We start from the raw sequence: 17,828 nt of genomic DNA on the forward strand, positions 1-17,828 counted from the left end.
GTGGAGCAGTGGGAGGGTGGTTTTTTTTGGGGGGGGCATCTTCTTTCCCCTCTTTGGTGCCTCTTCTGACCCATTCACACTCTCTACCTTTTCCTTATCTAGCTACTCCTCAGCTGGTATTCTTAACAGGCAGAGCAAGTTGAGGTAAGAACTGAAGTGAGAATGGAGAGAACTTTTGACTGACTTATTAATTTACATCTTCTTTCCTTCTTTTATCCCCTACTCTCTTCCCTAAAAGCAAACAACCAAGAGAGGAGAATAGTAGCTGAAGTAAATGATTCTGTGCCTTGTGTGCGAGTAAAGTCAATGCCAAGATAAGGGGCGGGGTACGGGAAGAACATCAGGCCCAGGGAGGCTTGGACATAGTGCATTTGCTCTGCTGGCTTCTAAGCTACTCTTAGTTAATAAGGTGCTTGTTGTTGTCTCAGTCTAATTCAGCACATATTTATTAAGTAAATATGCGTAGCAGTCTGGTTGTGGCGCAATCCCTGTTGATAGCCAGGGTTGAACAGACCCACTTGGCTGGCTACTTGGTCTAGTGTACAGTGTTCTCAAAAGCTGCTCCATTGGCAATAAAGATTCCTTTCTCAGATAAAGGAGGGTAGGGCTTCCCTGGTGGCGCAGTGGTTAAGAATCCACCTGCCAACGCAGGGGACTTGGGTTCGAGCCCTGGTCCGGGAAGATCCCACATGCCACGGAGCAACTAAGCCTGTGCGCCACAACTACCGAGCCTGCACTCTAGAGCCCACGCACCACAACTAATGTAGCCCACGTGCCTAGAGTCCCTGCTCCGCAACAAGAGAAGCCACTGTAATGAGAAACCCGCGCACTGCAAAGAAGAGTAGCCCCTGCTCGCCGCAACTAGAGAAAGCCCGCGTGCAGCAACGAAGACCCAACACAGCCAAAAATAAAAAATTAATAAAATTAATAAATTTAAAATAAATAAATGAGGGTAATACCAAAGTCAAGGACATATAAGTATCAGTGTTCAACATTAGACTCTCCAGGTAAGCTCTCAAAGTCAATATTTAGGAAATTGAACACTTACCATGTACTAGGCTGCATGTGGATAATTGCTTTTTGGTAAACAATACTGTGTACATATTAACTATAAGGTACATCTGGCAGGTACCTCATAAATGTATATATGGTCTTTGCTCTGCCGAGAGAAAAAGAGCAGGAACTCAAAAAGCCTTGAGAAGCAAAGAACTGAAAGTGTTGAATTAAAATCCTAGCAAGAGGGTTTCCCTGGTGGCGCAGTGGTTAAGAATCCGCCTGCTAAGGCAGGGGACACGGGTTCGAGCCCTGGTCTTCCGGGAAGATTCCACATGCCGCGGAGCAACTAAGTCCGTGTGCCACAATTACTGAGCCTGCGCTCTAGAGCCCAGGAGCCACAACTACTGAGCCCACTTGCCACAACTACTGAAACCTGCGCGCCTAGAGCCCGTGCTCCACAACAAGAGAAGCCACCGCAATGAGAAGCCCGCGCACCGCAACGAAGAGTAGACCCCGCTCACCACAACTAGAGAAAGCCCGCGTGCAGCAACAAAGACCCAGTGCAGCCAAAAAAAAAAAAAAAAAAAAAAAATCCTAGTGAGAAAAATCATCAGGCATATGGGAAAGTTGGAAGGGAACTGGAGAGATAGGAACCTAGAGTTCTCTGAAGGGTAAATATTCTTAAATGATGGAAAAAACCATGAACTAGGGCAACTTGCCTAAGATTTTCTCTCTCTGTGAAAGTGAACCCTCTACTCCAAGATCAGTAGGTAGAAAATACAAGAGAAGGTTGAAGTGGGAGCAGCCTAGTGATAATTACTCCTATGTAGGAGTTTCTGCAAGATGTCTGATAGCTAACAGTAAGTTTAGACTATAGGGGACCCCTGAGCCAGGTGTGGGGCTGCACTCTGCTACCATAAACAGTCCTAAAGTTTAAGAAAGTTCTTACTGTAAAGTAAAATGATATTTTAGAGAGAGGCCAATATCATAAATAATAATATGCTTTTAGTTTGTGCTACGTGTCCGTCAATGAGCTAGGAACTTTGCATGCACACAAACATACCTATCTTGCAAGGTGTGTATTATCTTCATTATATAGATATTAAAAAACAGGCTGTTGCTTTGCCCCAAGTCCCTCAGCTTAAAAATTTTTTTTTCTTTCTAAAACTACAGTTTCTACATAGAGTTAGTAGTGTTTTTTCCTCTGTAGTTTGTCCTTTAGTCACAATACCATCTCACTTGACTTTGGGCAGCTTAATTCATCTCAAATTGCAGTTAAGAAACTGGAGAGAAGTAAATTCTCCAAGCAGCCTTTCTAGCAAAATCCCCAAAGTAAGTTTTGCTCCAAAACTAATTCAGGAGGCATGTTCGTAAAGCTGCTGGTCAGACACTTGAGCAAGGAGAGTCAAAGATAACCTCTCTTGCAGGAAATGGATGGGGTCTTCATCTCTAGGTGTGCTGGATTCTTCTGTCTTTCCTTTAGATCGCTTTCCTCCTACCTGTATCTCGTTTTCTATCCTGGGAGGCTAACCTGTATGAATTTCATCAACGGGTTCCCTGTGCTTTGGCTTCCAGTGGATTCAGTCAGTAGGGAGCTCTGGGCAGGAGACTGGATGGAGACAAAAGACTGAAATCAGTGTATTGGTTTCCCAGGTTCCCTCCCTTGGGGTCACCTGGACCTAGCTGTATCCTTTGATTAAAGGCCACTGCTCCACTCAATGCAATCTCTCCTTCCAAGTCTCAGTACCCATTACCTCCCTTTGTCCTTTCAGGTGTAAGGCTGTTACTAGCCTCCAGTTACTGACCTATCCCTTGCCAACACTTTTTAAAAGGAGCCCTTCATTATTTTGAGCATGTCAACTATTTTCTGTTGGGACCCTAATACACCTGGTAAAGACAGGTGATCTTTTGGATTCGTAGACTTCATATTTTATCCATGTACTTCAATCTTACTCTCACACATGTGACCTTAAATTCTTATGAGTCAACAGTTCTGAAGGGTCAACTGCTGGATTAAGTAACAGAGAGTGACTCACACCTGTGTGGTTCCCAAGTGTGGGGTAGTAGCATCAAGGAGACATAAATCTGAGAGATAATAACAGCTCAGGCCCCTGTGACTTAGCTACCAAATAACCCAAGATGCTGAACAGCTTTTCAAGCTTTGTGACTGTGGAACCTTCTGTGTTTCAGGTCCCCAAAACTTTATACAAGCTGTTGGACTCTGCCTACCGGGGCCCTGGTTTTTCCATAACCTCCCAGGATACCTCTGAGAAATCAGCTTAGAAATCCGTCAGGATGACAACTTTATCCTGTTGGCACATTCTGTTTTTTCTAAAGACACAGTTTGAGCTAATACCCTAATTTTAGAAAAAGACTATCAGGGCTTCCCTGGTGGCACAGTAGTTAAGAATCCACCTGCCAATGCAGGGGACACGGGTTCAAGCCCTGGTCCGCAAAGATCCCACATGCTGTGGAGCAGCTAAGCCCGTGTGCCACAACTACTGAGCTTGCACTCTAGAGCCCGCAAGCCACAACTACTGAGCCCACATGCCACAACTACTGAAGCCTGCGTGCCTAGAGCCCATGCTCAGCAATAAGAGAAGCCACCACGATGAGAAGCCCATGCACCACAACGAAGAGTAGCCCCCGCTCACCGCAACTAGAGAAGGCCTGCATGCAGCAACGAAGACCCAACACAGCCAAAAATAAATAAATAAAATAAATAAATTTATTTAAAAAAGACTATCAGCAGATTCCTGAGTTAGGATCACGTTTATCCCTATGTTGATAGTGATAATAATTTCTTTCAGTTTATCCCTAATTTATTATTCACTGCTCTCTGTCAGGATGAGGTGTTTCAGGATGGGTGTTAATGAATTGCATTCTTTTTTTTTTTTTTTTTGCGGTATGCGGGCCTCTCACTGTTGTGGCCTCCCCCGTTGCGGAGCACAGGCTCCGGACGCGCAGGCTCCGGACGCGCAGGCTCAGCGGCCATGGCTCACGGGCCCAGCCGCTCCGCGGCATATGGGATCCTCCCAGACCGGGGCACGAACCCGTATCCCCTGCATCGGCAGGCGGACTCTCAACCACTTGCGCCACCAGGGAGGCCCTGAATTGCATTCTTAATGGTCTATTTTGGGCAAATAACCGTTTCCCACAAAGCACTTAATTTAAGCCTATATATTTATATGGTGCTTTATAAACCCCATGTTGGCATATGTTCTTTCCATACTTTACAAAAGAAATTGAGGTGCAGAGAGGTTAGTGGAATTGCCAAGGTCACCCATAAAATTATTAAGTGGCAGAGTCCAAGGACTGTTGCTCTCACTGCAACATAGTTGCTTTCACTAGCCCTGAGAAGGTTCTGAGAGTCCAGCTTAGGCATTCTTGGCTAGAGAAGTTGCCATAGTGTTTTTGTTTGTTAATATTTATTTTTGGCTGCGTCAGGTCTAAGTTGCTGCAGGCGGGATCTTTCGTTGCCACACGGGCTTAGTTGCCCCACAGCATGTGAGATCTCAGTTCCCCGACCAGGGATTGTACCAGCGTCCCCTGCACTGGAAAGCGGATTCTCAACCACTGGACCACCAGGAAAGTCCCCATAGTTTAGAAATACTAATAAATGAACATCCTTTACAATTAAACTGAAACCAGGACTTTAACCTGTAAATCGTTGCTTCCTGCAGTCACGAGGTTAAATTTCTATTGTACTTCTCTTTTGGGTCTACATTTAAACCTGAGGATCTTCTACCCCTTTGTGACTACCTTCAGGGCAAGAACTGAAGTATCTGTGAGACTTGGCCCTTAGAGGGCTATGAAAGGTTGCAGTCTTAGAATTTTTCTTTGTCCTGTCTTGGTTTGAAAAGGATAATGAAGTCAGGTGACTGGAAAGATTCTTTACTTCGTCCTTTCTCTCCTCCACTATCTAGCAACTAGCAATGATTTCAAAGTATCCCGGTTTAAGTAAGGCATCCAGTGAGAAAAAATTGAGATCTAAAGGACCTCTCCAATCCGGTGAAACAAGCTCCAAGCAGAAAGCGGGTAGACTCTGGAGGACAGCCAAATTTGGTGGAACAAGCTATCTGACGTGTGAGAAGTGTTCAGAGGGCATTTAAAAACCTTGAGGGTAAAATCTATAAACGAAGTTTGTAAGGATACAAAGGGAAACGGATTGCTGAGTAGAAGCAGATCGCAAAGTTAGGAATAATAGCCCAGGGTGAGTTTGAAGGAACCACCATCTCACAAGATACCATGTTTTCTCCTTTAGAAAGGGTTTTCACGTACATTATCGTACTTGAGCCTCTCAACCCCATTTTTCAGGTGAGGAAACGGAGGCTTAGCGTAGAGCTTTGACTAGGCAGGATCACAAGCAGTAAAGGGCGGAGCTAGAAACCATCTCAGGGTTCTTCAAACTGTTCCCAGCGGATTCCTGCCGAGGGCTTTTAGGCAAAAAACCGGGAGAGGAACTGGCGAGGCTTCCTTAGCTGCAAGGCGTGGTCTGGCCTCCAGGCGGCGCCAGCGGCAGGGCGGCCTAGGGCTCCAACCCGGTGGATATCCCCGCCACGCGCCAGTAAAAACCAGACTTGTAAATCCGCAAAAGCAGCCACCGCCCGCGCGAGGCCTTAAGCGTCTTTAGCTCCAGGTAGTGGGCGGGGCAGGCCGTCCTGCTCGTCCCTCTCATTGGCTCCCTGGAGTAACGGACAGGTATCTGCACCCAGCCCGGGGCAGAGGAACCTCACGACGCATGCTAGCTGATCTTCGGCGCGCGGGGCTCGAGTGCGGCCCGGGAGTCCGCGAGAGGAAGCTACGCATGCGTGCAATAAAATACGCTTCTCGGCACCCCTCTGGCTCCGCGAAGGGGAACTGCTCCTTAGGGAACTTCTGGGGCAAACCCCTAACTTCACCAGGACTTTGCTGGGTTTTTTTTTTTTGCAGCCTACCTCTCTTGCGACCCAGGTTTTTCCAGCCAAATTCCCTTTATGACAAGATTTCCTGATGTGAAACTTAAGTCACTTACGCTGCAGCTTCATTTTATTTCTCCAAAAATACCCTCCCCCCACCCCATAGAGCAGTCTACGAAAAAGTCCCTCTTATCTCGGTCCAGAAACGTGCTCGGAGTACCCTCCCTAACCCCACCTAAATTCTACCCGGGGTCTCCTGGGCCCTGGTTCATCTCCACGCACCATTTCTTAGCTTGCCTCCTTCAGGAAATCTTTCCTGATAAGCCCCGGTGGGAGCGCAGCCATCCCAATTACTCGGGAGAGAGCTCAAGGCCAAGTTGAAGGCAGAGATTCTGGAGAAAAAGGGCTCAGAGCAGCCGACCGACTCCCGCCCCGCCCCCTCCGCGAGTAAAGTCAGGCAGCGGCTCGGGGACACAGCTGTATTGGGAAGGGGAGGCTCCTACACAGTAGGAGGAGGCACGTCCCAGGAGGCCCGAGGACTCTGTACACAACGGGCGTGGCGCAGCCCCGTCCGTCCGCCGTGCGGCCCGCCCGGGGCCCAGTCTGTGGAGGCCCGCAGGGGCGAGTTAAGGCAGCTTGGCTGAGGGAGGTGGGGGAGTGGGAGTGTGCCAGTTCCCCCCGAAAAGCTGGCTCACTGAGGGGGCGAGCTTCTCACCTCCCACTCCTCTCTCGAGGACAGGGGGAAAGACAGTCGGCAGTCAATAAATAAACCCGGGGCGGCAGGGACCCCGGGAGACTCTCAGAGTCCAGGAAGGCTGGAGGTGTGGAACAAGGAGAGAGGGAGGTGACCTGTCCTTGGAGATGAGTCCACGCTCACGGCTTTTGAGGGCATGGGCCTCGAGGGTCCCATTTGAGGCCTTGGAGCAGCTCCCTTTAAAAGTTAAAATGGTTGCCACTAGGGACGGCCGACTGCGAGGAAGCCCCGACGAGGGGAGGCTTCAGGGGCACCTGGGGCTTCTCGACGTCCACCCTCTTCAGGGCGCGGCCCCGGTGCCCCTCAGGCCGGCCCAGGTACAGGAGGTGTCTCCCGGCACCCCCGGAGAACCTGGAGGGGCCTCCCGAGGGCACTCGGGTGAGCAGCGCGGGGGGTGCACGGTGCGTGGAGAAGGGCAACCTCCGGCTGCCGCCCACCCCGAGCCGGGGAGCTGGGGCGGAGAGAGCAGGCCGGGTGGCGGGGGTCGGGCGCTTGCCCTCCGGGGGCACGTCCAGCCTCCGAGGCGTGGCACAGTCCCGGGGGAGCAGGCAGGGGCCGGCAAAGAGGGTGGGGGCGGGGGCGGGCTCGGGCGGCAGCGCCCGCGAGGTGAAAGGGGCGGCGGCCGGGGGCTCAGCCTCCTTCCTGGGCGGCTGCGGGCCGTGCAGGTAGCGCAGCAGTTCCTCCAGGGTGGTGACCTCCACGGCCTGCCCGGGACAGCCGGGCGGCGGCGGCCTCACTAGCACGCGCGGCGCGGGGCCGCCCGCCGTGTTCCCGCCCCGGGCGCGGCCCCGGCCCTCCTTGGCGTTGTTCCCATTCTGGTTCCACTCCCAGGGACCCCCGGCGTGGCGGAGGTGCTTGACCGGCAGCTCCGGCGTGGACTCCGGGGTGGGCAGGCAGGCCAGCTCCGGCGGGGGTACGCCCTCGGGAGGAGGCAGGAAGGTGGTGTAGAGCTGGGGTGTCTGTGCGCCCCCTCCGTCCTTGGACGTTGGCTGCGGCTCTGGGCCCGCCCCATGCAGACGGGCCAAGCTGCGAAGGGAGAGAGGGCGCGGGAGCCCCGCAGTCTCGATATCCTTGCTCCGACGTCTGTGGGCGCGGCGACAAGCGCAGGAGACCAGGAGGCCAGAGACCGAGGCGCCCAGGGCGAACGCTGCGGCCACACAGGCCAGGAGGAGTGGGATGGGGACGGCGCGGGAGACTGAGGCTGGCGGGAGGTCCCGTCGCACGCCTGCCGACCGAGAGGAAGGAGGGAGGAGGGAGGCTCAGCGAAGGTGGGCCAGCGGGATGGCAGGTTCCGAAGTGTCGCCTCTCTCCTGCTGCTGCTCAGCTCCAACGCAGCTTTGACCCTCTTTAGGAATCACCTCCCCTGACCCCTCAACACACACAACCCACCGAACTACCTTTCACACGCAAGCCAGAGCTTGGGCCTGGGGAGTCCCCATCCCAGCTCTGGCCCCTGTAGCCATGCCAAGAGCAACTGCCAAACTCTGCCCGTGCTGAGGGAGGCGGGGCTGGGAGGGGAGGCTCCAAACAGGCATTATTAGTGAGCACCAAACAGCGATCAGTGAGGGGCTTAGAATTCTTCAAGAATCAGCAGCCCCACACTTCACTCCTATCCCTCCCAGCCAGCCCCCTTACCCTGAGTGTGAGTTCCAAGAGTGGAAGACTGGGGCCGGGGGTGGGCATCACTGGGGGGGCTTGGGGTCTCAGGGGAAGGGCCAGGACTCAGAAGCACTGGTGACAGAGACCAGGTCAGAGCCAGTGAGGCTCCTGCTCTCCACCTCTGATACCATTCAGCGGGTCCCCGCACCCCCTTTGGAGCCCAAAGGTCCAGAACTGCAGCCTTCATTTTCCTCTGGAAATGGGGAAGGGCTCACCATGCAAGGCATTCTTTCATTTATTTGTTCAAAAACTATCTATTAAGCACCCTATTATGTGCCAAGCACTGAGCTATATGCTAGGTATTTGGAGGATGCTAACCCTTTTCTGAGACTCTCGCAGGGCGTCCAGGGTGCTGGTCTGCTGCTGCCATGGGGCACAGACTTGGGTGAGTGTGGGCTGAGCAAGGTGAAGTTTGGACAATAGAACTCACCATAAGCAGAATCCCCTGTCCCAGACTGACTCCCAGTAGCTCCATCTATGAAAAAGGGAGAGAGGGGGTGAAGATGGGGGCAGAGGGAAGCTTCATGAAGAACTGATGGGCATGACTGTACCACAGAAGGAGAGAAAGACAAAAGCCCACACCTGGGATGGTGTCTATGGCCGTCAGAGCCATGCGCAACAATGGCTACAGCTACCCCTGCCGCTTCTGTTTACCTTGGCAGTCATCATGCTCCATGGATTCCTGGTTCCCAGCTGGATGCACATCAATCCTAGGAGGAAATGGAGGTGGCTCAGTGCAGGTATACATCTTGCCCCCATCCCCAACCCTAGCCCTCAGCTTCCTCTCTTAGTGGGGAACTTTCTCCTCAGGAGATCCAGGAGCCTCTCACTTACCCACCAGGTCCCCTGATATCCACACAGCCTCTGGAGCTGTCCCATCCACAGTATGGGTCCTGAGAAGCCAGACAGCTCCTAGGGAAAACTGAGTCATGTGAGGCTGGGACCCTCTCCACCCTAATCACATTCCATTCCCCTGCCTCTTCCACTCTCACCCTGGCCTGCAGGAGGCTCTTAGCCTGATACTCCCATCCTATCCACCCCAATCCCTAGTCCAGTCCCTGGTTACTGCCCACCTGCAGAATGCTTGAGATACCCACCCCCAAACCATCCCCTGCATTTCCCTGCCACCCACAATGCCTGTGTTCCTGTGTGCCTGCGGGCCCAGAGAGCCCACCCAGGCAGGGCCTGACCTCAGGTCCCTCTCACCTCCGACAGGCCCCATGCCGGGCACATCGACTGAGAGGGAGGTAGATGATACAGCCAGAAAAAGCCACAAAGAGCCTGTGACCTTCAGTGTCCAGCTCCAGCCCTGTGACCCGCCGTGCTGTTTGGGTTGCCCGCTTCCCACTGCACCTAGAGTGAGGCCAGAAGGAATCAGAGATGGAGCAGGTGAGGCTCCTTTTTCCCTTGGTGAGTTAAAGAACAGAAGGCGGGGAGGCATACAAGCAACTGAGTACAACTCATAGGGCTACTCTGCCCCAATACACTGTCCAGCTTCTCGCCAAGGCCCTCTCTCTTCCCCACAACTTCCAATATTGGAGTCCCCACCCCATCCCCACATCCCCATCTACCACTCCACATCCCATCCCTGCTCTGCAGGGGGCCTGCTGGACAAAGGGCTCACCGGGAGGGGCTGTAGGCATCGATCTCTTCCAACAGAATGGGCTCAGGGCCCCCAGATTGCCCCCATGGGGGCAGCACCTTCAGCACTGTCCCATCGTTGGAGCCAAGGAACAGGACTGTGGTATTACTGTAGGGACCAGCCATGCCATCCACAGCTACCTGGGTCAGTAGGGCCCTGGAGGGATAGGCCTCAGGTCAGGACAACCTGACCAGTGGAAGCTTGAGTGTTTCAAGGACAGCGCATGTGTCTGGGTACCCCCTTCTCTGCCCTTCCCCCAGCCCAGTGTTTCCTTCTTAGCTCTCTCCCTTCCACTTTCACGGGTTCTTCCTCCTACCAATATGATTTACCTTGTGGGGTCAGGGAAAGAGAGTGGCTGAGGTGGGGGAAGGCAGTGGTCAGCATTTTCTAGTCCCATACCTGCTGGTGAGGGTGAGCAGAGGTTGATGGGTGGCAGGTGGCACGGCAGGGTCCAGGAGTGGGTGAGCCTTGATGAAGGTCAGGACATCATCAGGGAGGTCTCGAGAAGAGGGGAACAATGCAGCTCCACCTACTCCTGCACAGGATCCTGGCCTGGTGGACACAAAGGAAGAGGGAGCCTTAGGGCAGGGAGCTGGGGCTTAGTTAGGCTCTGTGACCACCACCTACCCCCTGCTCCCAAACATGATTGGTAACCCTTGTTCCGCCTACACGCAGACATTCACACTACTGCTTCCCTTCCCTGCTGCCAACCCACTACAGCCCCCTCCCCAGGTTCTCCTCATAATCCCATTTGGGGAGGAGACACTGCTTGTTTCTACCTCCACAAAGGCCGCCCCCACCCTGCGTACCTGGGGGAGGGGACCCTGTCCTCAGACACGGGGGTCCAGGCCCCATCCAGACCCCTCTGCTCCTTGAACTTTCCCTCAAAGCCACGCTCAATATCATCCAGGTAGAAGGCACAGACCGCAGAGCCGGGGATGCTGAGGGAGCCAGAAAAGGACGTGGGCTAGGTGTTGGAAGGGACAGACAGCACAGTTCCTCCTAGGTAAGACATGGCAGCTCCCCTTCATACACCGTATTAGGGCAGAGCCTAAGAGGTTGGGGCAGCCCCTGGGGGCCACGCTAGGAGAAAAACGGTGGGCAGAACAGCAAACTGGCTCAGAGTGGAGTTTCTGCTCACTGCCCTCATCAGTAGGCGTTGAGAGAGGAACTTGGATGCTGGTGGGGCAGGGGACAGATTGGGCCACATTGGTTAGTCTGGTACCAACCTATTGGTCTGGGTGGTGAAGACCCCAAAGAGAGCAGAGCGGCCATACAAGTTCACAGGCCCTGTCAAGGCCTGTAAGACGTCAAAATAGAAGGTAGAGTCCCCAGGGACAGAGCAGTTGAGCCGCAGCTTCAGGAAAGATGTCCAGTGGCGGTCCAAGGCCCGAGGTGAGCCGCCCATGTCACGCTTACACACACGGGCCACACGGGAGAACTGTACCTGTGTGTGGGAGAGTTGGAGACGAGGAGAACGGTGAGAGAGAGCCCCAGGGCCAGCAGGGTGAGAGCAATGTGGTGAGTTAGAGCACCACGAGACAAATGTTAGGGGCACAGCAAAGGAAGGGTGTGGTCAGTCAATGTGGGTCAAGGTGAGGGACCTAGCAGGATGAGGGGGCAGAGGCCTGGGGGCTACTGCAAGTTGTGGCCTCAGAGTCCAGGGGATTGCATTGTGGAGATTAGGGCCAGGAGCCCCTAATCTCCCCTGAATGACTGGCTCCTCACCATCCAGCAGAGCCCTCTAGCTACCCACCCCTGGTGCCCACTTCCTTACCCTCCCCAGCCGGGCGTCCTCCACAGAGACTTCTCGGAAGAAGAAGTAGACATGGTCTCCATGCTCCAAAGCGTGGACAAAGTGTGGCTCTGAAGGGGGAGTGACAGGAAAGGTACGGAAGAGAAACTACACCTGTTCAGAAACTCCTGGCCCCCCACAGCCTCTCCCCTCTGCATACATGCTCACCACTACCACCATCTGCCTGCCATCGACCGCCCCCTGCACCTCCTCCCCAAGAGCAGCCTCCCTGCCCTAGGCCCGCCCTGACCTCGGAGCCACTTGGAGTCGTACTTGGCGGAGCGGAGTGGGGGCTGAGGCCCAAGGCTTCTGTAAACCACAGCGTCACTGGCCTGGAAATCCGCGGCTGTGGCTGAATACAGGCTGCCCTCTGGAGGGGTAGGGTGGGGTCAGGGGGTCGCTCAGGGATCTGTATCTTGGCTCTTCTTGGGCCTCCCACACCCCTCCCTTGGCCTGACCCTGGCCCCTACCTTAACCCTCCGCTCAGGAGCATGGGGGAAAGACCAAATTAGGAAAGGGGCTAACGTGGGAGTTCCCTCCAGCCACATGCCTGCTGCTCACATGCCCAGGTGCACACCTGCAAAGACGGCCACGTTGGACTGTGTGGCATCAAAGGGGCATCGAGCCTGCCCACTCAGCTCCTCACCCTCCTGCTGCAGCGAAGTTATCTGGAGGCAGAGGAAACAGGTTCTTGGACCCCTTGGGATGTTGCGAGTCTGGCTCCATAGCCCACTTCCTCATGTCCCCTTGCCTCCTTGCTCCACCCCTTCCGGACCCCTCCCCTCTGGGCACTCCTGTTCCCCTACCCCTGCTGGTCCATCCCCACTGAACTGATTGCCCAGCTTGCATTCTTCTCCCACTCCAGTCCTGATGCCCCGCCCTCGCCTTTGTACCCCATAGCTGCGGCACACGGGGCTGAATGAGTTCGTTCCACAGGCAAGGAGTGTCTGGGAGTCCCAGGGAACGAGAACACGAATGTAGTTGTAGCACTCATCCTAGAAAATCCAGAATCCTCGGTCAGTGACAGGGCTCCCTGGGACTGGGATGGGGTGGGGGTCACAGGAAGTAGGGCTACTCCACTTGAGCCAGGTAGAGCAGTGTGGGGTAAAGTCCCAACTAAGCTATCTACTCCTAGTCCTGTGGCCTTGGGCAAGTTCTTTGGCCTCTCGGAGCCTCACTTTCCTTTTGTGTGAGGTGTGAAAGGAAGCTAAAAATCATGAATTCCCTTTCCTGTACATTTTCCTCTGCGGACCAAGATGAGAGAAGTAGGGGGGGAATTGGGCACAGTGGAGGGCCACTTAGACAGAGCCTGGAGGCAGGGTCATCTCCTTCCCTCAAGATTCTCATCCCACTCCTCACCGTCAGCTTCCCCCGCACGGCACAGTTCTCCATGTCTTGACTCCTCCATGTTAGATACTGGCGGGAGAAGTAGAAGGGGAAAAATCATGGGGCAACCTGGAACCACCTCACATTATGGCTCCTCTTGGAGTCTCCTACGTACCCACTTGATCCTGGTTAGAGCTTTCCCAGCCTCATCTCCATGCCTCAACCTCCTCCCACACAGCCCCTCACCTTGTTGGGCACTAGCCCCTCCCCTTCCTCTTGGGCTTGAAGATCGAAGGAGAAAACGTGATCCCTGAAGAGACAGGCAAGGAAGGATCAGAGCCAAGCCATGGATCCCCACCTGAACTCCTGAGCCTCCCACCTTGCCCGTGTTCAGCTGCTCAGGGACAAACAGTGCCCTCTCTCCTCCCCCTTACTCCACAACTTGGCCGTTGTGCTCTGGGTCCTAGCATGCCCATGTCCCATGGCTTATACACCTGCATGTGTCCCCTGCAAGATGCTGCAGTGGCCATGCAGGTCCCATGCCTGCCCAGGAGCAGGCCTGTCAGCCCCACAATGGTGCCTCAGCCAGTTTACCGCGCAGCCACTAGCAAGGTCCGGTTCAAGGTCAGGAATCTCTGAAAGTCCAGCCCAAGTTCTGCAACCACAGCATCATCCTCCAGGCCCCGGAACCAGGATAATGGGGAAATACCTAGAAGGCACAGAGAGGTGGGTGCTGAGGACCAGCCAGAATACCACGTACTCCCTCAACACCCTCTCCAACCAGATGAAACCCAGCCACGGACATAAAATGGATATGTGAGATGAGTTGTGAGGTATTAATAAAGCTATTAATAAGGCTATCAATAAACGTAATACCAGCTAACTCTGAGCATTTAACCTCTGCCAAGCACTATGTTAGCATGTTAGATGCATTGTCTCACTTCAGACAACAACCCTATGAGGCAGGTGCTAACATTGGCCCCATCTTACAGATGAGGAACCTGAGGCTTAAAGCCATTAAGAAATTTGCACAGCTCATTTAGCTTGGAAGTGACAGGCACCCCAATTGAGATCCAGGTCTGTCTGACTCCAGAATTGAGCCCAACCCCTTCTTGGAACTGCCTTAGGGCTAGCAATTCCCTTTCACTCCCACATCGTACACTGTCCCATGTGGACAATTTACTCACCCCATTTCTCCCAGCCCTCTCTTTGCACCCTCCCCTCAAGGCTTGTCACAGGCCACCTCAGCCCTCCAAGGTTTCTGCCTCCTCTGACCAACTCCAGCATCCACCTGGCCTGATCATGGAAACCACAGTCATCAGCGTTCAGAGGGACCCCAGAGTTCAGAGAGAGATGATTTAACATTCGTATGGTGCTTCGAACCACGTCTGGCACGTGTCTGCTGCTCTTATCTCTCCCCCAACAGTTACTCCCAATAACCTAACTGCCATTCCTTCGTCCTTAAAATTACTCTAAATCCTGCATATATAACAGGAACCTGCAAACAGATAAAGGTCCTTCTCAGAAAAAGTTGGCTGGTGGTTTCCCTCACGGTGGGACCTAGACTTGGTAGTGATAATGTGGTGGAGAGGGAGGTAAGAGGTGTTGGGAACCACTGAATTAGTCCCAAGCCTTCATTTTGTAGCTAATAATAATAGCAAACATATATAAATCATCTGCTTTGTGCCAGACAGTGTTCTCAGAACTTTACCTGTATTACCTCATTTAATCCCTAAATAACTCTATGAGGTAGAATACTATTATTAGTAGTATTTTTGTTTGTTTGGCTGCACTGCATGGCTTGCAGGATCTTAGTTCCCCAACCAGGGATTGAACACGGGCCACCACAGTGAAAGCACCAAGTCCTAACCATTGGACCACCAGGGAATTCCCGGTAAAATACTATGACTATCTTCATTTTGCAAATGAGGAGACTGAGGCAAAGAAAGGTTAAATAACTTGAAGAGCTCACACAGCTAGTGAGCAGCTTCGCAGGGATTCAAACCTGCTAAGGTTTGGTCTGGCCGAGAGTCCACATTCTTTATCACTGAACAATGCTGCCTGGAAGTGAAGGAAGTAGGCCCACAGATGAGAAGTGACTGACCTGAGGTGCCGGCTCACTCTACCTGTCTTCTCCCCTTTTCTGGTCAGGCTCTTAGCTTCCTTGAGACTGAGAGACTTCCTGCACCTTGCCACCCATACAAGGGGTCTCAGTGTCTACCTGCCAAGACTGAGTGCTGAGCTCATATAGAGGGGGCGAGGTACCAAGCACTCACCTTGCAGGTCAGAGGTCAGCAGAGGGAGGGGGTCCTGGGGGAAGGCAGCCTGGGTGTGGGGAAGTGAGAGCAGCAACAGCAGTAGCAGCAAGGGCATGAAGTGGGGGTCACGGGGCATCCTGTGTGGGGCAGCTCAGGCCCCAGGGGGTGCCCCCTCACCCATATGCTGGCCCTGAAAGAGAAGACAGAAAAGTGGGGGAAGGGGTCAAATTTCCTCCACCTTCTGAAGCAGGCGGACTCCTTCCCAGGTCTATCCCCAGAAGACCCAGTGCAATAGGGAGAAGAACCCTCTCTCTGGCACTGCCTCAGTCCCAGCCAGCTGTCACTGTCACTCAAGGCCCTTCGCTGTCCAACTGGCCCAAACTGGCTGGTACGAAGCCTGCCAGCATGACCCCAGGTAAGGACAGGACCCGCCTGCTCCCCCTCCCAGCCTTCTCACTCAGCCTTTTCTCCTCTCTCCTGACTGGGCCTGGGACATTCAGTAGGTGACACCTCGTGGCCCCCCTCTTGCTAACCTCTTCTCAGCTATAATTAGACACTGAAGGCTTAAAGTTATAAATAGTGACTCCTTGGCACTGGGGAGGAGGAAGAGGGCACCATGTCTGCCTCCCCCCTCCCTCACGGACCCCCATGGCACCCGGGAGCAATTTAGGCGCTGTGCCCTGGTAGAGGCAGCTGCGAAGCAGCCATCATTGTCTAGGGTTGAGGAAGAACAGAGTTGGGGAGGCAGCCTAGGGGTCTTTGTCCTGGTCTAAGCTTACGCTTCTGGGGCCCTTCCCATTGCTAGGGAGAAGCTGAGTGAGTGGGGAGGGGAGTGGGGGAGGGGGGCTGTCTTAGCCAAAAATGAATCTGCATCAAAGCCAGATCAGAGGCTAAATTTAGCTCTGGCCGCAGCTGTCTGCCCGACCACTGTGCCCCCTCCCAGCCTCCCTAGCCCCCTGTTCCTTCCCTGACTCCTAAGAACCACTGCATGTGCTTAATGTGGGGAAGAGCAGACCCACCCGCTATGAGGAGCCATGCATAGAAGGGGCTATACTGGTGAGGAGATATGGCTGAACATGTCTCTCCTTCCCTTCCCTTCCCTCTTCGGACTGCCTTGGAATGAAAATATAAATAATTCAATGACAGCCAGGCGATTGTAGCCCAAAGTCCAGGAAAAGATAGATGTGGTGGCAGGGACGGTGAGACAGTCCTCCTTCCCACCCATCAGCTTCCATCAGCCTCCCCCAGCCAAGCTGACCCTGGCTGGAACCCACAGTGGGAGGTGTACACCAGCTTCCTGCCTTCCCCTGAAGTTGAAGTGAAGGGCTGAGTAGGCTCGGGAAATCAGGTCAGGAAGGGTGAGACTCCTTCCTTTCTGTGAACAGTTATCCTTCACTAATCCTTAGTTGCCTGTCCCACCATGTCCCCTAAAGAAGAGACCCTGGGCTTCCAGGCTTAGCCCATTCCATCTCCCCAACAACTCCACTCTCGGAGTCAGGACCCAAGTGTACCCCACCCCCAATCCAGCGTCACTGGTGGGGAGGCTGACGCCAGATGGGGTCCCAAGAGAGCTGGAGGAGGGGAAGGGGTAGGAGCACCTAATGATGACCCCCTCCCCAGGGGCAGAGCAGTCAGCTAGCTAAAGACCCTCTGGTGCTGAAAGGCCAAGCCTCCCTCTGCCGCCCCCGCCCCATGTTTCCGATGTTGGTGCTCCCAGGGGAAGAGAAAGGGACACAGCTTGTCTCCTATCCTCCCCCTCCTGTCCCCCTCACAACAGGTTGCCCTGGGCAACTGGTATCTTCACCCAGGAAACAACTTCAGTCTCAGGCAAGTGCGGAGAACAGTCAGACCCTCTTTCTGCTCCCAGGCCATGCCTGTTTCCATCCCCTGCCCTCAGGAGCTGTTGCCCTTTCCTTACCTGGGGTAGTGACTCCTGTGGGGGTTTGAGGGGGATAGGAGACCTCTGACCTGCTGGAAGAAGGGACAGAAGGAGGGAAGAGGCTGAGCCTCTTACCACATCCAATAAAAGTGAATGTGAACATTCAGGAGAAGTCTAATGAGGCCAGGGTAGGGGAGATGCTGCCCTGGGAGTGGGGGGCACATTGACATTGAGCTTGATTACAAAGGTGCTGGTTGCTTCATGCCCAGAGATGTGAGGGCAGGGGCTGGGGCTGGCCCCTACCCAGAAACTCCTGGAACTGCAGGACCAGTCTTGGGAAAAGGGGTGACTGGGAGAGTTTGGAGGGCATGACGACCACTCCCACATTAAAACCTTCAGAATCCAGCAGGCTTCTTAGCAAAAGCTCCCTAGCTGGGGACAATAGAGGCTAATTTGCATCTCATTTGCATGCTCTTCATTTCTAGGCAAAATGCTCTGATAGCAAGCACCCCCCAGCCCCTTCCTTCTTCCCTGAGAGCAGTCCCTGCCTCCTTCCCACCCAATCTCTCTCCACCCTACCCCCCACCTTAGACTGGATTAGTCCAGCCTCTAAAAACACTT

The 17,828-nt window shown here is 53.9% G+C and overlaps 1 protein-coding gene across 3 annotated transcripts; it reads right to left on the minus strand.

The window, feature by feature from the left end:
• Positions 1-6,414: 6,414 nt before the first annotated feature.
• SEMA6C (semaphorin 6C) lies at positions 6,415-17,299 on the minus strand. Of its 3 annotated transcripts, XM_060087319.1 has the most exons (18): positions 17,247-17,299; positions 15,347-15,518; positions 13,665-13,779; positions 13,317-13,380; positions 13,104-13,160; positions 12,638-12,739; positions 12,322-12,412; positions 11,995-12,114; positions 11,727-11,815; positions 11,179-11,396; positions 10,759-10,890; positions 10,349-10,501; positions 9,932-10,105; positions 9,514-9,660; positions 9,142-9,219; positions 8,962-9,017; positions 8,738-8,782; positions 6,415-7,873 (listed from the first exon to the last, which is right to left on the minus strand). In XM_060087319.1, the coding sequence occupies exons 2-18, from the start codon at positions 15,462-15,464 to the stop codon at positions 6,828-6,830; spliced, it is 2,805 nt and encodes a 934-aa protein (XP_059943302.1). In that variant the 5' UTR covers positions 15,465-15,518; positions 17,247-17,299; the 3' UTR covers positions 6,415-6,827. The 3 variants fall into 3 exon arrangements, with proteins under 3 accessions (XP_059943302.1, XP_059943306.1, XP_059943316.1); XM_060087323.1 differs by lacking the exon at positions 9,932-10,105; XM_060087333.1 differs by lacking the exons at positions 12,638-12,739; positions 13,104-13,160; positions 13,317-13,380; ... (1 more) ...; positions 15,347-15,518; positions 17,247-17,299 and having other exon boundaries at positions 12,018-12,114; positions 12,322-12,391.
• Between the last annotated feature and the right edge of the window lie 529 nt (positions 17,300-17,828).

This window comes from Mesoplodon densirostris, chromosome 2 (assembly GCF_025265405.1).
Source record: "Mesoplodon densirostris isolate mMesDen1 chromosome 2, mMesDen1 primary haplotype, whole genome shotgun sequence".
Taxonomy (NCBI): Eukaryota; Metazoa; Chordata; class Mammalia; order Artiodactyla; family Ziphiidae; genus Mesoplodon; species Mesoplodon densirostris.

Coding starts and splice junctions, on each gene's coding strand:
- SEMA6C (XM_060087319.1), bottom strand. CDS start 15,464: ATGCCCCGTGACCCCCACTTCATGCCCTTGCTGCTACTGCTGTTGCTG. Junction 10,106..10,348: donor CTGCTCACCCTCACCAGCAG/GTATGGGACTAG, acceptor CTATCCCTCCAG/GGCCCTACTGACCCAGGTAG. Junction 9,661..9,931: donor GATGCCTACAGCCCCTCCCG/GTGAGCCCTTTG, acceptor GCCTCACTCTAG/GTGCAGTGGGAAGCGGGCAA.